Genomic DNA, 18,721 nt, shown 5'->3' on the forward strand with positions numbered 1-18,721 from the left:
ACCGTAGCCCAGCTTCATGGAGACGGTTGCGAATGGTCCTCGCCGATACCCCAGGAGCAACAGTGTCCCTAATTTGCTGGGAAGTGGCGGTGCGGTCCCCTACGGCACTGCGTAGGATCCTACGGTCTTGGCGTGCATCCGTGCGTCGCTGCGGTCCGGTCCCAGGTCGACGGGCACGTGCACCTTCCGCCGACCACTGGCGACAACATCGATGTACTGTGGAGACCTCACGCCCCACGTGTTGAGCAATTCGGCGGTACGTCCACCCGGCCTCCCGCATGCCCACTATACGCCCTCGCTCAAAGTCCGTCAACTGCACATACGGTTCACGTCCACGCTGTCGCGGCATGCTACCAGTGTTAAAGACTGCGATGGAGCTCCGTATGCCACGGCAAAGTGGCTGACACTGACGGCGGCGGTGCACAAATGCTGCGCAGCTAGCGCCATTCGACGGCCAACACCGCGGTTCCTGGTGTGTCCGCTGTGCCGTGCGTGTGATCATTGCTTGTACAGCCCTCTCGCAGTGTCCGGAGCAAGTATGGTGGGTCTGACACACCGGTGTCAATGTGTTCTTTTTTCCATTTCCAGGAGTGTATAGGCTATCGACTTCTTTTAATCACAGAACATGAAATTCATGCAATTTTGTCATATGATGACATGGTTCGAGACCGTGGCTGTTATTTGAAGACAAATGTTGATGGTGTTGGGATAGCAAAAAAAAAAAAAAAAGGAATAACTTTATAATTAATGTAACAGTATCAACTCAAAAAAATCAATGTCTCTGTACTAGCGTAAAATGCATTTCAGTTGCGTAAGTGAAAATATGATCCTTTCCAAACATAGGACATCTTCAAATGTTACGATATATCATAGCATCTCTGTTACTCGTATGTTTGTAAGCTCTTTGTTTGTATCTAAATATGTGGTGCGTGGTAGAAATCTTCTCTGTGACAAATCTAAAGTGTTCAGTGAGAAAAATTTACGTGTGCAACAATAAGAATGCACTGGGAATGTATTCACATCTGTTGGACGAATGTTATGAAAACAAACACTCCAAACCGACATCTCACGTAAGTCATATGCAACGAAAATCTGTAACGCAATCATGTGTGTGTGGAGTGCTTATAATTATGTGTTATTTGTATTTTAGGACAATTAATCTGTAAAAAAAAACACGCCACATATTATAAGGAGAGCGTGTAAACCGTCTGAAGACGAATCACAACGATTCGAAACCGGTAACGGTACCCTTTGAATAAAGGAACTGAAAGTAAATTTGTGGCTGGTTGCTGTCCCAACACCATCAACATGATATTCAATCTATGACAAAAAGCGACACATCGCGATGGAATTATCCTGAAATCGGCAGCTGTGATGTACATCTACAGTCAAAGAAATGATTACAATTTCAGACAAATTGTACGGTTTATTCGAGAGAAAAAGCTTCCACCTCTGGACATTATGTAAGCAGTTATTCGACTTGGTACTGATTGAGAGAGAGTTGTCGTATGTCCTCCTGGACGATACGGTGCCAAATTCTATCCAACTGGGGCGTTACATCGTGAAAATCAGGAGCGCATTGGATGGCCCTCCCGTTAATGCTATAGACGTTTTGAGTTGGTGACCTCGCTAGCCAGGGTAGGGTTTGGCAAGCTGAAAACAAGCAGCTGAAACTACATCTACATACATACTCCGCAATCCACCATACGGTGCGTGGCGGAGGGTACCTCGTACCACAACTAGCATCTTCTCTTCCTGTTCCACTCCCAGACAGAACGAGGGAAAAATGACTGCCTGTACGAGCCCTAATCTCTCTGATCTTATCTTTGTGGTCTTTCCGCGAAATGTAAGTTGGCGGCAGTAAAATTGTACTGCAGTCAACCTCGAATGCCGGTTCTCTAAATTTCCTCAGTAGCGATTCACGAAAAGAACGCCTCCTTTCCTCTAGAGACTCCTTCCCGAGTTCCTGAAGCATTTCCGTAACACTCGCGTGATGATCAAACCTACCAGTAACAAATCTAGCAGCCCGCCTCTGAATTGCTTCTATGGCCTCCCTCAATCCGACCTGATAGGGATCCCAAACGCTCGAGCAGTACTCAAGAATACGTAGTATTAGTGCTTTATAAGCGGTCTCCTTTACAGATGAACCACATCTTCCCAAAATTCTACCAATGAACCGAAGACGACTATCCGCCTTCCCCACAACTGCCATTACATGCTTGTCCCACTTCATATCGCTCTGCAATGTTACGCCCAAATATTTAATCGACGTGACTGTGTCAAGCGCTACTCTACTAATGGAGTATTCAAACATTACAGGATTCTTTTTCCTATTCATCTCCATTAATTTACATTTACCTATGTTTAGAGTTAGCTGCCATTTTTTACACCAGTCACACATCCTGTCCAAGTCATCTTGTATCCTCCTACAGTCACTCAACGACGACACCTTCCCGTACACCACAGCATCACCAGCAAACAGCCGCACATTGATATCCACCCTATCCAAAAGATCATTTATGTAGATAGAAAACAACAGCTGACCTACCACACTTCCCTGGGGCACTCCAGATGATACCCTCACCTCCGATGAACACTCACCATCGAGGACAACGTACTGGTTTCTATTACTCAAGAAGTCTTCGAGTCACTCACATACTTGGGAACCAATCCCATATGCTCCTACCTTAGTTAGGAGTCTGCAGTGGGGCACCCAGTCAAACGCTTTCCGGAAGTCAAGGAATATGGCATCCGTCTGATATCTTTCATCCATGGTTCGCAAGATATCATGTGAAAAAAGGGCGAGTTGCGTTTCGCAGGAGCGATGCTTTCTAAAGCCGTGCTGATGCATGGACAGCAGCTTCTCTGTCTCAAGGAAATTCACTATATTCGAACTGAGAATATGTTCGAGAATCCTGCAACAAACCGATGTTAAGGATATTCGTCTGTAATTTTGAGGGTCCGTCCTTCTATCCTTCTTATATACAGGCGTCACCTGCGCTTTTTTCCAGTCGCTCGGGACTTTACGTTGGGCAAGAGATTCGCGATAAATGCAAGCTAAATAAGGAGCCAATGCAGTAGAGTACTCTCTGTAAAACTGAATTGGGATCCCATCAGGACCTAGCGATTTATTTATTTTCAACCTATTCAGCTGCTTCACAACCCCAGGGATGTCTATCACTATGTCCTCCATATGGGAATCTGTAAGAGACTCGAACGGCGGTATGTTTGTACGATCCTCCTGCGTGAAAGATTTCTCAAATGCTAAATTTAAAATTTCAGCTTTCGTTTTGCTGTCTTCCGTTTCCAGGCCAGACTGATCAGTGAGTGACTGGATGGAAGCCTTCGATCCGCTTACCGAGACCAGAATTTCCTTGGGTTTTCAGCAAGACCTTTGCTAAGGTATGACGGTGGTAGTGGTTGAATGCCTCGCGCATCGCTCTTTTTACAGCAGCCCGATTCTCTACTAACTTTTGCATGTCCTCATTCTCCCGATCTTTCTTGTACCGCGAGTGCAACTGTCTTTGCTTCCTGAGCATTCTCCGAATTGCGCTGTTAAACCACGGTGGGTCTTTTCCGTCCGTAACCCACTTTTTCGGCGCATACTTGTCCAATGCGTCATTTACAATGTGTTTAAAATCTGTCCATAATTCTTCCACGTCCGTCGTACCAGAAGTAAATGAAGTCGATTCATTTACTAAGTCGGATGCTAACGACTGCTTATGTGCTCTTTCAAGTAAGAATACTTTCCTAGCCTTCTTGACCGACTTTTTAACTTTCGTAATCATAGTCGTAATGACAACATCATGATCACTAATCCCTGTCCCAACACTGACACCGTCGATGAGGTCTGGTCTGTTCGTGGCTACCAGATCTAAAATATGTCCATTACGCGTTGGCTCGTCGTGTGTGGGCGAGCATTATCTTGTGAAACATAATCCCAGAACACATTGCCATGAAGGACAACAAACCAGGCTGCAGAATATCTCGACATACTGTCGTGCTGTAAGAGCGACGCGGGTGACAAACAAAGGGATCCTGCTATGAAATCAAATGACACTCCAGGTCTTCGCTTCTGGTTGTCAGGTCGCATGGCGGGTGGACAGTCAGCTTGGAATCCGACGGCTGTCCAGGGCAGCTTCAGAGCTCAGTTGGAAGCGGGAGTCATCCCTGAATACAGTTCTACTCCAGGCGATGAGATTTCAGAGCGAAGGCGTGTCCAGAGACTGCAGAGTCACTGGTGGGATACCATACTGCCTGTAGCCCACTGTACCGGCCGACAAGGAATGATGGTCCGGGGTGTCATTTCATTTCATAGGAGGATACCTCGTCATCTACATCTACATCTATATCCATACTCCTCAAGCCACCTGGCGGTGTGTGGCGGAGGGTACCTTGAGTACCTCTATCGGTTCTCCCTTCTATTCCAGTCTCGTATTCTTCGTGGAAAGAAGGATTGTCGGTATGCTTCTGTGTGGGCTCTCTCTGATTTTATCCTCGCAGTTTCTTCGCGAGATATACGTAGGAGAGAGCAATATACTGCTTGACTCCTCGGTGAAGGTATGTTCTCGAAACTTCAACAAAAGCCCGTACCGAGCTACTGAGCGTCTCTCCTGCAGAGTCTTCCACTGGAGTTTATCTATCATCTCCGTAACGCTTCCGCGATTACTAAATGATCCTGTAACGAAGCGCGCTGCTCTCCGTTGGATCTATTCTATCTCTTCTATCAACCCTATCTGGTACGGATCCCACACTGCTGACCAGTATTCAAGCAGTGGGCGAACAAGCGTACTGTAACCTACTTCCTTTTTTTCGGATTGCATTTCCTTAGGATTCTTCCAATGAATCTGTCTGGCATCTGCTTTACCGACGATCAACTTTATACGATCATTCCATTTTAAATCACTCCTAATTCGTACTCCCAGATAATTTATGGAATTAACTGCTTCCAGTTGCTGGCATGCTATATTGTAGCTAAATGACAAGGGATCTTTCTTTCTGTGTGTTCGCAGCACATTACACTTGTCTACATTGAGATTCAATTGCTTTTCCCTGCACCATGCGTCAATTCGCTGCAGATCCTCCTGCATTTCAGTACAATTTTCCATTGTTACAACCTCTCGATACACCACAGCATCATCCGCAAAAAGCCTCAGTGAACTTCCGATGTCATCCACAAGGTCAGTTATGCATATTGTCAATAGCAACGGTCCTACGACACTCCCCTGCGGCACACATGAAATCACTCTTACATCGGAAGACTTCTCTCCATTGAGAACGACATGCTGCGTTCTGTTATCTAGGAACTCTTCAATCACACAATTGGTCTGATAGTCCATATGCTCTTACTTTGTTCACTAAACGACTGTGGGGAACTGTATCGAACGCCTTGCGGAAGTCAAGAAACACGGCATCTACCTGGGAACGCGTGTCCATGGCCCTCTGAGTCTCCGCGACACCCTTATAGCACAGCTCCGTTTGTCCTTTATGGCAAGTCGTCCGGGGCTTACATTTCGGGGTCAGGGATTTTCTCTGCCTCGTGATGACTGGGTGTTGTGTGATGTCCTTAGGTTACTTAGGTTGAAGTAGTTCTATGTTCTAGGGGACTGATGACCTCATATGTTAAGTCCCATAGTGCTCAGAGCCATTCTACTGCCTGTGTTTCTGTTTCCAAACCCTACCTCGGCCAGCAAGGCCGCCGGACCTTTCCCCATTGCGAACGTTTGGAGCATTATGGGCAGCGCCCTCCAACCAGCTCTGCGTTCTGACGATCTAACGCACCAGTCGGATAGAATTTGGCACTGTAGCCCTCAAAACGAGATCCAACAGCTCTGTCAATTAATGCTAATCCGAATAACTCCTTGCATTAGAGCCAGAGATGTACCAATGCGTTACAAACTAGCTCAATCTGTGAAGCTCTTTCTCTTAAATAAATCATCCAATTGTTCTGAAATTGTAATAATTTATTTGTGCGTACATTTACCGGGAGATCAAAAAGTCAGTATAAATTTGAAAACTTAATAAACCACGGAGTAATGTAGATAGAGAGATAAAAATTGACACACACGCTTGGAATGACATGGGGTTTTATTAGAACAAAAAAAAAAGACACCCCATATTCCTAGACGCGTGAAAGATCTCTTGTGCGCGCGTTTGGTGATGATCGTGTGCTCAGCCGCCACTTTCGTCATGCTTGGCGTCCCCGGCGACTGTTGGCTTTGGGGTTACCTGAAGTCGCAAGTGTATCGTGATCGACCGACATCTCTAGGGATGCTGAAAGACAACATCCGACGCCAATGCCTCACCATAACTCCGGACATGCTGTACAGTGCTGTTCACAACATTATTCCTCGACTACAGCTATTGTTGAGAAATGATGGTGGACATATTGAGCATTTCCTGTAAAGAACATCATCTTTGCTTTGTCTTACTTTGTTATGCTAATTATTGCTATTCTGATCACATGAAGCGCCATCTATCGGAGATTTTTTGAACGTTTGTATTTTTTTTTGTTCTAATAAAACCCCATGTCATTCCAAGCATGTGTGTCAATTTGTACCTCTCTATCTACATTATTCCGTGATTTATTCACTTTTCAAATTTATACTGACTTTTTGATCACCCGGTACATCACATCCACTGATTTCCGTCCCATTCGGATAATTAGTTCGTGGTGGGTGGTTTTTATTCATCTACATCTACATGGAGACTCTGCAAATCATATTTAAGTTCCAGGCTCAGGGTTCATCAAACCACCTTCACAATTTTCTATTATACCAATCTAGTATACCGCGCGGAAACAATGAACACCTATATCTTTCCGTACGACCTCTGATTTCCCTTATTTTATCGTGGTGATCGTTTCTCCCTATGTGGGTCGGTGTCAACCAAATATTTTCGCATTCGGAGGAGAAAGTTGGTGACTGGAATGTCGTGAGAAGATTCCTTCGCAACGAAAAACTCCTTTCTTTTAATGATGTCCAGCCCAAATCCTGTATCATATCTGTGACACTCTCCCATATTCCGCGATAATACAAAATGTGCTCCCCTTCTTTGAACTTTTTCGATGTATTCCGTCAGTCCTATCTGGTAAGGATCCCACATCGCGCAGCAGTATTCTAAAAGAGGACGGACAAGAGTAGTGTAGGCAGTCTCCTTAGTAGGTCTGTTACATTTTCTAAGTGTCCTGCCAATACAACACAGTCTTTGGTTAGCCTTCCCCACAACATTTTCTGTGTGTTCCTTCCAATTTAAGTTTTTCGTAATTGTAATACCTAGGCATTTAGTTGAATTTACGGCTTTTAGATTAGACCGAAGTTTAGCAAGTTCCTTTTAGCACTCATGTGGATGTCCTCATACTTTTCGTTATTTAGGGTCAACTGCCACTTTTCGTACCATTCAGATATCTTTTCTAGATCGTTTTGCAGTTTGTTTTGATCTTCTGATGACTTTATTAGTCGATAAACTACAGCGTCATCTGCGAACAAGCTATGACGGCTGCTCAGACTGTCCCCAAAATCGTTTATATAGCAAAAGGCCTACAACACTACCTTGAGGAACGCCAGAAATCACTTGTTTTACTCGATGACTTTCCATCAATTAATACGAACTGTTAACTCTCTGACAGGAAGTCACAAATCCAGTCACATAACTGAGACGATATTCCATAAGCACGCAATTTCTCTACAAGCCGCTTGTGTGGTACAGTGCGAAAAGCCTTCCAGAAATACGGAGTCGATCTGAAATCCCTTGTTAATAGCACTGTTCATGTGAATAAAGAGCTAGTTGCGTTTCACAGGAACGATGTTTTCTAAACCCATGTTGACTGTGTGTCAATAGACAGTTTTCTTCGAGGTAATTCATAATGTTTGAACACAACATATGTTCTAAAATCCTGCTGCATATCGACGTTAACGATATGGGCCTGTAATTTAGTGGATTACTCCTACTACCTTTCTTTAATATTGATGTAACTTCTTAGATTGTATGCCTAAATATTGTTTACACAATAAAGACTTAACATTTATTGAAAGAAGTCATTTTCCTGTATGATGCTGTCCGTTATTTGAAACAGAAACTTTGTTTTTTGAGCTATTAGCTAATGTCTCGCACCTGTGGAGACTTGTCAAACAATGTCATACAAAACCTATGTCATACACTCCCATCTGTCAGTATGCCATGCTTCGCAAAGCAGAATGCAAGGGTAAATATTAAATGATGCTCCATATTCCTGTCGAAGGGCATGAAATTGTAAAAGAGACTTACCAGACTTTGTCCTTACACAGTTAATAAGAAACAGATATTTTGTGCACATTTTTATTACATTTAGTACTTTTGAGAGCGAAATGTCATTGACTGTGTAACTAAAAATAATAATATTTTCAGGGAATGGAATGTCATGGTGTTCCAGAATATGTAATAGTTAATGGGAGAGTGTGTGTTGATGCAGGTGTTTTGAAGGCTGTTCAAGGTTTTGGAAAATTTGTTCCAACACCAGTGTATTCAGAATATGTATATGAGAAGGTGAAACAAGCCAAAGTAAGTACTATTAATTTTATGTGACTGTTTGTATGAATATACTCCTCTTTTTTAACTTGCATTTATTGAAACTTGGATGCTACTGTATCAATATGTAGACCTTAAACTGCCCAGTGTGTTCACATACCTTTTGCACTGGTGATATTGCGACAGTGTCTTCTTGATAAATGCAAATAATTTTGTAATTGTATAGCTTAATACCTTCTTTTGCAATTGGAATGAAAGATCAGACGCGTTTCCCATCTTCAGTGACCCAACAATATGGTTTTTACAGTGACCACTGAAGATGCTCAAGCATAAAGCGAAACGCGTATGGTCTTAACAAGACTGTCATTACAGCTGCAAAAGACGGTAATTAAAATACATGACTTGTATATCTGCAACTGCGGAAAAAGGGGCGGGAAAACAGAGATGACAACACGTATAATTTTTCAGTGTTTACTTATCCAGTGGCGCAGCGTGAATTTCTGTCACCCGGTGCGAGACCTAAATTTGCTGTTGTCTATTTGTGCAATTAGGCAAAAAGCAATAGATGCTTCGACAATGCGTAGCCATATTAGGTTAATGCTTATCAATACGGAAGTTATAGGCCTAATTCATCATCCCTGCATAATTTTTTGGTGGCTTCCATGCTTTTCGTTACCCTGAACAAGTCGTTTGCAAAAACTATTTATATGACTTATTTGTGTGAATTGTCGGCAACAGCAAAGAAAAACATCATATATTTAAGACAGTTTCAACAAAGAAAATAGACGTATTCATGCTATAAGAAGTTAATAATTCGTAACATCAGAATCTACAGGGAAACGGGATTTCATAGGCTCAATTATGTTCTGATTTAATTTTAGAGAGTACTTTCATGCATATTATGCCGAAAATAATTCCTTGTCAACAGGAAGTCAGTAGATATTTCGACTGTTCGTTACACGAGGTGCATCCAGTCTGCGTATGGAAAGACACGCCCCATTTTTCGGCTTACCACTAGCTTCAGGGTTGAATTCTGTTAAACCAGGCGCTGTTATATTCAGGAGAATCCCATTACTCGCAGGGGCTTACCTTGACATACAAAATTTTCGTAATGTTAGAAAGAGAATAATAGTAACGAACAGCCGCACCAGAAAGCAATGTCAAGTAGGACAGTGGTGTCAGCAGGAAAGGAAGAACTAGTAACAGAGGAGGACGCTGGGACAGAAGCCAGTCAATGAGTTACCGCAGCACTTGTTAGCTGAAACATTTAATCTAAAACTGACGTCCTCCAGACTAGAAATGTAGAGGTCTCAATAACAATCTAGAGGACAGGTAGACATCCAGCACGGTATGGGGAACAGATGGTAGATATTTTGCCAGTCCTGACGTTCGAGACGAGTGATTACGTATCAACTGAATCATGTCGTTATCTTTCGGCGCCCATAGACATTCTGTGACATCAAGAAGGCACGTTTTCTTAGAGCAATATGCGGCCGTTCATTATCGTAGAGGAAACAGATAATTGGAGAAGATTTTCAGTGGAGAAACTAGACACACTTATTGCTAACACTAAAATCTGTCACATAATAGTGGTGACGGAATATCCTTGTCCAACAATTTGAATTGAAACTTTAAATACGTCTAGAACTGTCGATTGAAATTCACTTAACGTTTCGTTTAGCGATCGTGATGTACACTCATGTTCAGAAAAACAGAACACCTTCAACGACATGGGATAGGATGTTCATATTCACATGTACAGGTACATTTACGTTATCAGCATTTCACTCATTTTAGTTCAACATGTGTTCTGTTGCCCACCATGGTTCCTGATAACCTTTCCCATGCGTGACGCCATGTACACGCATAAGGCGCGAATGGCATCCTGTCGTATAACCACCCATAAATGAAGATCAACTGAAACCCTCAGCTGCTGACAGATGTTGATATACCTCGATGTGGACAGCTGAAAATGTGTACCCCGACCGGGCCTCGAACCCGGGATCTCCTGCTTACATGGCAGACGCTCTATCCATCTGAGTCACCGAGGACAAAGATGAATAGCGCGACTGCAGGGACTTATCCCTTGCACGCTTCCCGTGAGACTCACATTCCCAACTATCCACAATTCTACATATGCATTGTACGTTATAGACATTTGCCGATTCACCCATTACTCGCGCACGCTTTAGCGATTCCCGTAAGAGTTTGGGCAACCTGTGCACATTCGCACAGACGAAGGTCAATGGCTGGGTAGCTTTTAACTAAATATATGTCAAGACAGTAACTGTTCTCGAAAGAACAGAATACTGTTGATGACCGTGCAGCTTTTCCCTGGAATAAATGATGACTAACTGAAACCCTCAGCTGCCAACAGTTGTTGTTGATATACCTCGATGTGGACAGCTGAAAATGTGTGCCCCGACCGGGACTCGAACCCGGGATCTCCTGCTTACATGGCAAACGCTCTATCCATCTGAGCCACCGAGGACACAGGTGAATAGCGCGACTGCAGGGACTTATCCCTTGCACGCTTCCCGTGAGACCCACATTCCCAACTGCCATGTAAGCAGGAGATCCCGGGTTCGAGTCCCACTCGGGGCACACATTTTCAGCTGTCCACATCGAGGTATATCAACAACACCTGTCGGCAGCTGAGGGTTTCAGTTAGTCATCATTTATTCCAGGGAAAAGCTGTACGGTCATCACCAGGACCTGTTCCTTCGAAAACAGTTACTGTCTTCATATATAACCACCCATGCTGCGTTCATCTTGTTCCAAAGTTCATCTGTGGTGGCTGGCATTGGATCACAGCGCTTCAGTCGTCGTATCACCACATCCCGTAATTTTTCGATTGGCGACATGTCTAGTGATCTGGCGTACCAGGGCAAAAGGTAGACATCCGGTGACATCAAGAAGGCACGTGTTCTTGGAGCGATGTGCGGTCGTGCATTGTCTTGCTGAAAAATGGCGTGTGGGGTGTTTGTAGAAAGGGTATGGCTACGGTTCGCAGAATGTCATTCACTGGTCACCGTGCGCTGGACACGCACCAGATGTGATTCGTGGTTGTACCACATGGCACCCCACACCATAGGGCCTTGAGCTGGCGCTGTATGTCTTGTGTGAATGAAATCACTGTGTTGCCGCTCCCCCTGTCTTCGGCGAACCAAAATGCGACGTGTTCCAACATTTCTACGGAGTTTTTCCATCCGTCTGTAAAGAATTCGCGTTAGTATTTTGCAGCTGTCACTTATTAAACTGATAGTTCGGTAATTTTCACATCTGTCAACACCTGCTTCCTTTGGGATTGGAATTATTATATTATTCTTGAAGTCTGAGGGTATTTCGCCTGTCTCATACATCTTGCTCACCAGATGGTAGAGTTTTGTCAGGACTGGCTCTCCCAAGGCCGTCAGTAGTTCTAATGGAATGTTGTCTACTTCCGCAGCCTTGTTTCGACTTAGGTCTTTCAGTGCTCTGTCAAACTATTCACGCAGTATCGTATCTCCCATTTCATCTTCATCTACATCCTCTTCCATTTCAATAATATTGTCCTCAAGTACATCGCCCTTGTATAAACCCTCTATATACTCCTTCCACCTTTCCCCTCTTTGCTTAGAACTGGGTTTAACTGCTTAATTTACTGCATTTTTATATTTTCTCCTTTCATCAATTGAATTCAATACTTCGTCTGTTACCCAAGGATGCTGGGTGCGTTAGATTGTAAAAATCCCGAGATAGTTACAGGGCTCTGCCAATAATGCTCCAAACATTTTCAACCGGACAAAACATTTGGCAACCTTTCTGGGCAACGCAGGGTCTGACAAAGACGAAGACGAGCAGTAGAGACGCTCGTCGTGTGCGGGTGGGCATTATCTTGCCGAAATGTAAGTCCAGGATGGCTTGCCATGAAGGGCAACAAAACAGGGCGTAGAGTATCGTCGATGTACAGCTGTGCTGTGAGAGTGCTGCGGATGACAACCAAAGGGGTCCTGCTGTGAAACAAAATGGCCCCCCAGACTGTCACTCCTGGGTGTCGTGCCCTGTGGTGGGTGGCAGCAGGATCAGTGTCCCACTGCTGTCCGGGGTATCTCCAGACTCGTCTTTGGCCAGTAATTTCATTGACTGGACTACAGGGTGAAAAGTATTTAAACCGACAAAGTCTGGGAGGCTGTAGGGGACAACAAAACAGATATTTTTCTCTAATGTCATTTTTTTCCTATGGGGATTATTTAAACCAGTGAAGGACGTTTTACGCTCTTCAGTTTTTGGAGGCCGTATTACGATCTTTAGTCGTTAGAGGATGTATTACGCTTTTCAGGTGTAGGTGCCGGCCGATGATGGCCGAGCGGTTCTGGCGCTACAGTCTGGAACCGCGCGACCGCTACGGTCGCGGGTTCGAATCCTGCCTCGGGCATGGATGTGTGTGTTGTCCTTAGGTTAGTTAGGTTTAAGTAGTTCTAAGTTCTAGGGGACTTATGACCTCAGCAGTTGAGTCCCATAGTGCTCAGAGCCATTTGAACCATCAGGTGTAGGTAACTGTTGCCCACCAGTGTAGTATTGCATTGTCTCTGTTTACTAATGGAGAGATACACCTGGAGTGAGTACACTGATATGGTTGGTGCGTACTACGTAGCGCACCACAACGGACGAGCTGCACAGCGGGTTTATCAACAACAATATCCTAATCGCCGCATCCCGCATCATGCGATCTTTGCTGCTGTGTACCAACGTCTGCGTGAGACCGGGTCATTTAGCAGATTACCTGGACAGGGACGCCGTCGCACGGTAAGAACGCTGCAATTTGAGGAAGCTGTCTTGCAGCATGTGGAGCGGGATCCTTTAATCAGCACTCGTGCAATTGCACGTAACATGGGGACGAATCAGACGAATGTAAGAACAGTCCTTTGAGAGCAATTGTTACGTCCATTTCACTTACAGCGTGTCCACAACCTGGAACCAGTTGTTTATCCATCCAGAGCACAGTTTTCGCAGTGGTACCTGGAACAGTGTGAAATGCATCCTACATTTCCATCCGCTGTGTTCTTTACCGATGAATCAACGTTCGGGCGTGATGGAGTCTTCAACATGCACAATTGACATGTTTGGAGTGAGGATAACCCACATGCCACAGTTACTAGCGCTCTTCAAGTGCGGTTCTTCGTTAATGTGTGGGTCGGTGTTGTTGGGGGCTGTTTAACTGGGCCGTATCTCCTACCTAGGCCATTAAATGGCAGGCACTATCACAATTTTCTCGCCCGATCACTGCCAGAATTGCTGGATGACGTCCCGCTGCCTACAAGACAACGCATGTGGATCCAATATGACGGGGTGCTGGAACATTTCAATCGTCGTGTGCGTCGATTCCTGGACCGACGGTTCCCAGAAACGTCGATTGCCAGAGGTGGTCCTGTACCATGGTTGCTCGATCCCAGATATGTCCCCTCTGGACTTTTTTGTGTGGGGAGAGATGCGCAACCTTGTTTAACGCAAGTCCTGTTGCATCAGAAGACGATCTGCGTGCCCGGATAGAAGCAGCAGCGGGAACAATTCAGGATACTCCTGGGCTTTTTGCCCGTGTCAGACAAAACATGATCCGACGGTGTAACCTTTGTTTACGCGTCAATGGAGGCATTTTTGAAAATCTACTGTAATTGAAATTGGGGTGTGTTAATGTGTTGTCTGTTGGTCGTAAAAAAATGGAAATTTTTAATTTTCCGCCAGAGAAATCTTCTTCTACCGGTTTAAATACTCCTCATAGGAAAAAATGACATTAGAGTAAAATATTTGTTTTGATTTCCCCTACAGCTTCCCAGAGATTGTCGGTTTAACTACTTTTCACCCTGTGGAATTGTCTTCAGTGATAAGTCCCGATAACTAGATGAACATTACCCTTAGGGGTCAAGCAGCCTTAGTCTACTGTAAATAGGCTAAGGACAAACTCTATTGCCGGCGGCGGTGGCCGAGCGGTTCTAGGCACTTATCGCAGGTTCGAATCCTGCCTCGAGCAGGTAGTAGTAACTTTTGATGTCCTTAGGTTAGTTAGGTTTAAGGAGTTCTATGTTCTAGAGGACTGATGACCTCAGATGTTAAGTCCCACGTTGCTCACAGCCAGCCATATTCTATTTTGAACAGCTTTCACTTGTGCAACTGCCTTGAAATTCTGAATAATACTTACGAAGCCCCAGTGGTAATACAGTTATCTGATCTAATCACGATGCAGATGTCCGGCTTGACCGCAAGCTGCCCTGCCTCTTCGCGTTTGTGCCACTTGGAGCGATGCCGCCCCCACTCGTTGGCCACACCTCCATGCAACGCCACTCGTGTACTAATCACAAAGGTGTGTGTGTGTGTGTGTGTGTGTGTGTGTGTGTGTGTGTGTGTGTGTGTGTGTGTGTACACACATTGACACCGGTGTGTCAGACCCACCATACTTGCTCCGGACACTGCGAGAGGGCTGTACAAGCAATGATCACACGCACGGCACAGCGGACACACCAGGAACCGCGGTGTTGGCCGTCGAATGGCGCTAGCTGCGCAGCATTTGTGCACCGCCGTCGTCAGTGTCAGCCAGTTTGCCGTGGCATACGGAGCTCCATCGCAGTCTTTAACATTGGTAGCATGCCGCGACAGCGTGGACGTGAACCGTATGTGCAGTTGACGGACTTTGAGCGAGGGCGTATAGTGGGCATGCGGGAGGCCGGGTGGACCTACCGCCGAATTGCTCAACACGTGGGGCGTGAGGTCTCCACAGTACATCGATGTTGTCGCCAGTGGTCGGCGGAAGGTGCACGTGCCCGTCGACCTGGGACCGGACCGCAGCGACGCACGGATGCACGCCAAGACCGTAGGATCCTACGCAGTGCCGTAGGGGACCGCACCGCCACTTCCCAGCAAATTAGGGACACTGTTGCTCCTGGGGTATCGGCGAGGACCATTCGCAACCGTCTCCATGAAGCTGGGCTACGGTCCCGCACACCGTTAGGCCGTCTTCCGCTCACGCCCCAACATCGTGCAGCCCGCCTCCAGTGGTGTCGCGACAGGCGTGAATGGAGGGACGAATGGAGACGTGTCGTCTTCAGCGATGAGAGTCGCTTCTGCCTTGGTGCCAATGATGGTCGTATGCGTGTTTGGCGCCGTGCAGGTGAGCGCCACAATCAGCATACGACTGCATACGACCGAGGCACACAGGGCCAACACCCGGCATCATGGTGTGGGGAGCGATCTCCTACACTGGCCGTACACCACTGGTGATCGTCGAGGGGACACTGAATAGTGCACGGTACATCCAAACCGTCATCGAACCCATCGTTCTACCATTCCTAGACCGGCAAGGGAACGTGCTGTTCCGACAGGACAATGCACGTCCGCATGTATCCCGTGCCACCCAACGTGCTCTAGAAGGTGTAAGTCAACTATCCTGGCCAGCAAGATCTCCGGATCTGTCCGCCATTGAGCATGTTTGGGACTGGATGAAGCGTCGTCTCACGCGGTCTGCACGTCCAGCACGAACGCTGGTCCAACTGAGGCGCCAGGTGGAAATGGCATGGCAAGCCGTTCCACAGGACTACATCCAGCATCTCTACGATCGTCTCCATGGGAGAATAGCAGCCTGCATTGCTGCGAAAGGTGGATATACACTGTACTAGTGCCGACATTGTGCATGCTCTGTTGCCTGTGTCTATGTGCCTGTGGTTCTGTCAGTGTGATCATGTGATGTATCTGACCCCAGGAATGTGTCAATAAAGTTTCCCCTTCCTGGGACAATGAATTCACGGTGTTCTTATTTCAATTTCTAGGAGTGTATATATATATATATAATGTGTTATACATTTTTCTTCCTCATTATATCAGATAATGACCCCCGAAACTGAGTGCAATACTTAGCTATAAACATTGAATTACAGCACATTATAGTTATTAACTGAACTAATTATTCTCTCATCGGTATTGTAACCTCCCACCAGTAAAAAATATATAATTATAGCATTCACATTCTGTGTAGCGTACAAACAGATAAATTCCGTTACGTACCAATAATACAATGTGACTAATCTCTCAACAGAATTGTGGCTCACTTATAACGTTTCAATAATTATCTGATTGTGAATCTAAACTGGTAAATTTGGACGTCAGCAGTGCTGCGTCATGGCCCTGGAAGATCATTCTGAATAAATTGAAAATTCTTACCTCAATAAGGTCGCCGGATAACGCGTATGTATCTGCTCCTTTAAGAAATTTTTCTGGCACAGCCCAGTGCGATGCTGGCCGATATATTTGCCATGTATAAAAGGAAACAACTGATTTTTCTTTACAATAATCGTGATGACCATGTATTGGAGAGATTAGTAAATTCTTTAAATTGAGATGAATGATTGTCAAAAAGTTACTTTTTATAAAAAAAGATTATTATTAAGAGATTTCTTTTTAAAAGCATTTACATGGGACTTGATATAACAATACTACATATGCGTGAGGCTGCTTTTACATTATACTACAACGCTAAGGCACCGCCATCGCTCCCCACGACCAGCCCAGCCAACTCCATACACACGACTGCTAGCTACTACTTACTCCTACTACTACACAGTTCCTACTGCAGCCAACACTGCTCTCTGGTCTGAGATCCTCTTACAGCTCACATATCGCAGGCAGCGCGTGAGCAATCGATCGAAATTACATCTGCTCGAGTGCGCTAGCAACAAATTCCTTAATCATGGACCTCTTATAGTATTAAATATAGCTTTATAATGCATTATGCAAGTAACATTGCAGAAATAAACGTCAGTGCAGATAACTTATGAGGTGGTAATTGCAGCATAGCGGGGTGATCACTCGTGCTATATTGTAGTAGTAAATTGTGCATAAAAAGAACGCAAACTGCACAGTGATTTGGAGTCTGTCAAATGTAGTTAAGAAAGGCAGGGATACAAGACATGTAATAGCAGCCTTTTGATAAACTTGGATGCTGAAGTGACTCCACTATATAATCACAGCTTATAATGTGGTGTAAAGGAGTAATGCATAGGTTTTTTAAGTTAATGAACTCAGGACTAATGCATGCTTATCATCCGTACCGCTTAAGTTTTTCCATTATTTTCCAATGCTCAGTTTTTGATAAACACAAGAATTCCGTCAAGGTTATCATGTTACAGCGGAGCTAGACAACATCACAAAGAAGTTCTCTGTGCGAGAGAAGAGCCCCTCTTGCAGGTAGCCATCGAGTGGGTTTCGATAAAGCATCGCCTGGCAGCTCAAGTTCGGCTATGAGGTGCACCAGCGTCTGTCAGCTGCGACTGATAACCGTTCGGATACTTCATGTGAATAATTGTATGTCACTGCTTTTTAAAATTTTAAATTGTAAAGAGATGTTATAGCTATATCTAGTTCCAGCTGTGCTACAGAAGAAGGAAGTTAACTGCAGTAAGGGTACATTACAATAGTGGCCATTTGAAGAAAAGTTTAATATTGCTGGTTTTCTAATAAATGTTGTTAATAGTCTGTCCAAAAGTATTGTACCAATTAAAAGATCATTATTCTGTCTTATGCAGAGAATCTACTTTTTTATTTCATCCAGGACTTTCCACTCTTTTATTTTAATTAGTATAGAACCTTATATTCCACTTGGACTTGGAAGAGCAGTTGAACGGAATGGACAGTGTCTTGAAAGGAGGGTATAAGATGAACATCAACAAAAGCAAAACGAGGATAATGGAATATAGTCGATTTAAGTCGGGTCATGCTGAGGGAATTAGGTTAGGAAATGAGACACTTAAAGTAGTAAAGGAGTTTTGCTATTTGGGGAGCAAAATAACTGATGATGGTCGAAGTAGAGAGGATATAAAATGTACACTGGCAATGGCAAGGAAATCGTTTCTGAAGAAGAGAAATTTGTTGACATCGAGTATTGATTTGTCAGGAAGTCGTTTCTGAAAGTATTTGTATGGAGTGTAGCTATGTATGGAGGTATTGAACAGAATTGGGGAGGAGTTTTTGGCACAACTTGACTAGAAGAAGGGATCGGTTGGTAGGACATGTTCTGAGGCATCAAGCGATCACCAATTTGGTACTGGAGGGCAGCGTGGAGGGTAAAAATCGTAGAGGGAGACCAAGAGATGAATACACTAAGCAGATTCAGAAGGATGTAGGCTGCGATAGGTACTGGGAGATGAAGAAGCTTGCACAGGATAGAGTAGCATGGAGAGCTGCATCAAAC

General features: G+C 44.7%; 1 protein-coding gene across 2 annotated transcripts in view; it reads left to right on the forward strand.

Moving 5' to 3' along the window:
- LOC126210391 (dihydropyrimidinase-like) overlaps nucleotides 1-18,060 on the forward strand; it is an 89,469-nt gene extending 71,409 nt beyond the window's left edge. Inside the window, exons 11-12 of one of the 2 annotated variants that reach the window (XM_049939620.1) lie at nucleotides 8,386-8,538; nucleotides 17,646-18,060. In XM_049939620.1, the coding sequence (XP_049795577.1) occupies nucleotides 8,386-8,538; nucleotides 17,646-17,669 (177 nt within the window). In that variant the 3' untranslated portion in view covers nucleotides 17,670-18,060. The remainder of the gene's footprint in view (nucleotides 1-8,385; nucleotides 8,539-17,645) is intronic. The other variant, XM_049939621.1, reaches the window with a different exon arrangement.
- The last annotated feature ends 661 nt before the right edge of the window (nucleotides 18,061-18,721 follow it).

The sequence above is a fragment of the Schistocerca nitens genome, chromosome 10 (assembly GCF_023898315.1).
Source record: "Schistocerca nitens isolate TAMUIC-IGC-003100 chromosome 10, iqSchNite1.1, whole genome shotgun sequence".
Classification (NCBI taxonomy): Eukaryota; Metazoa; Arthropoda; class Insecta; order Orthoptera; family Acrididae; genus Schistocerca; species Schistocerca nitens.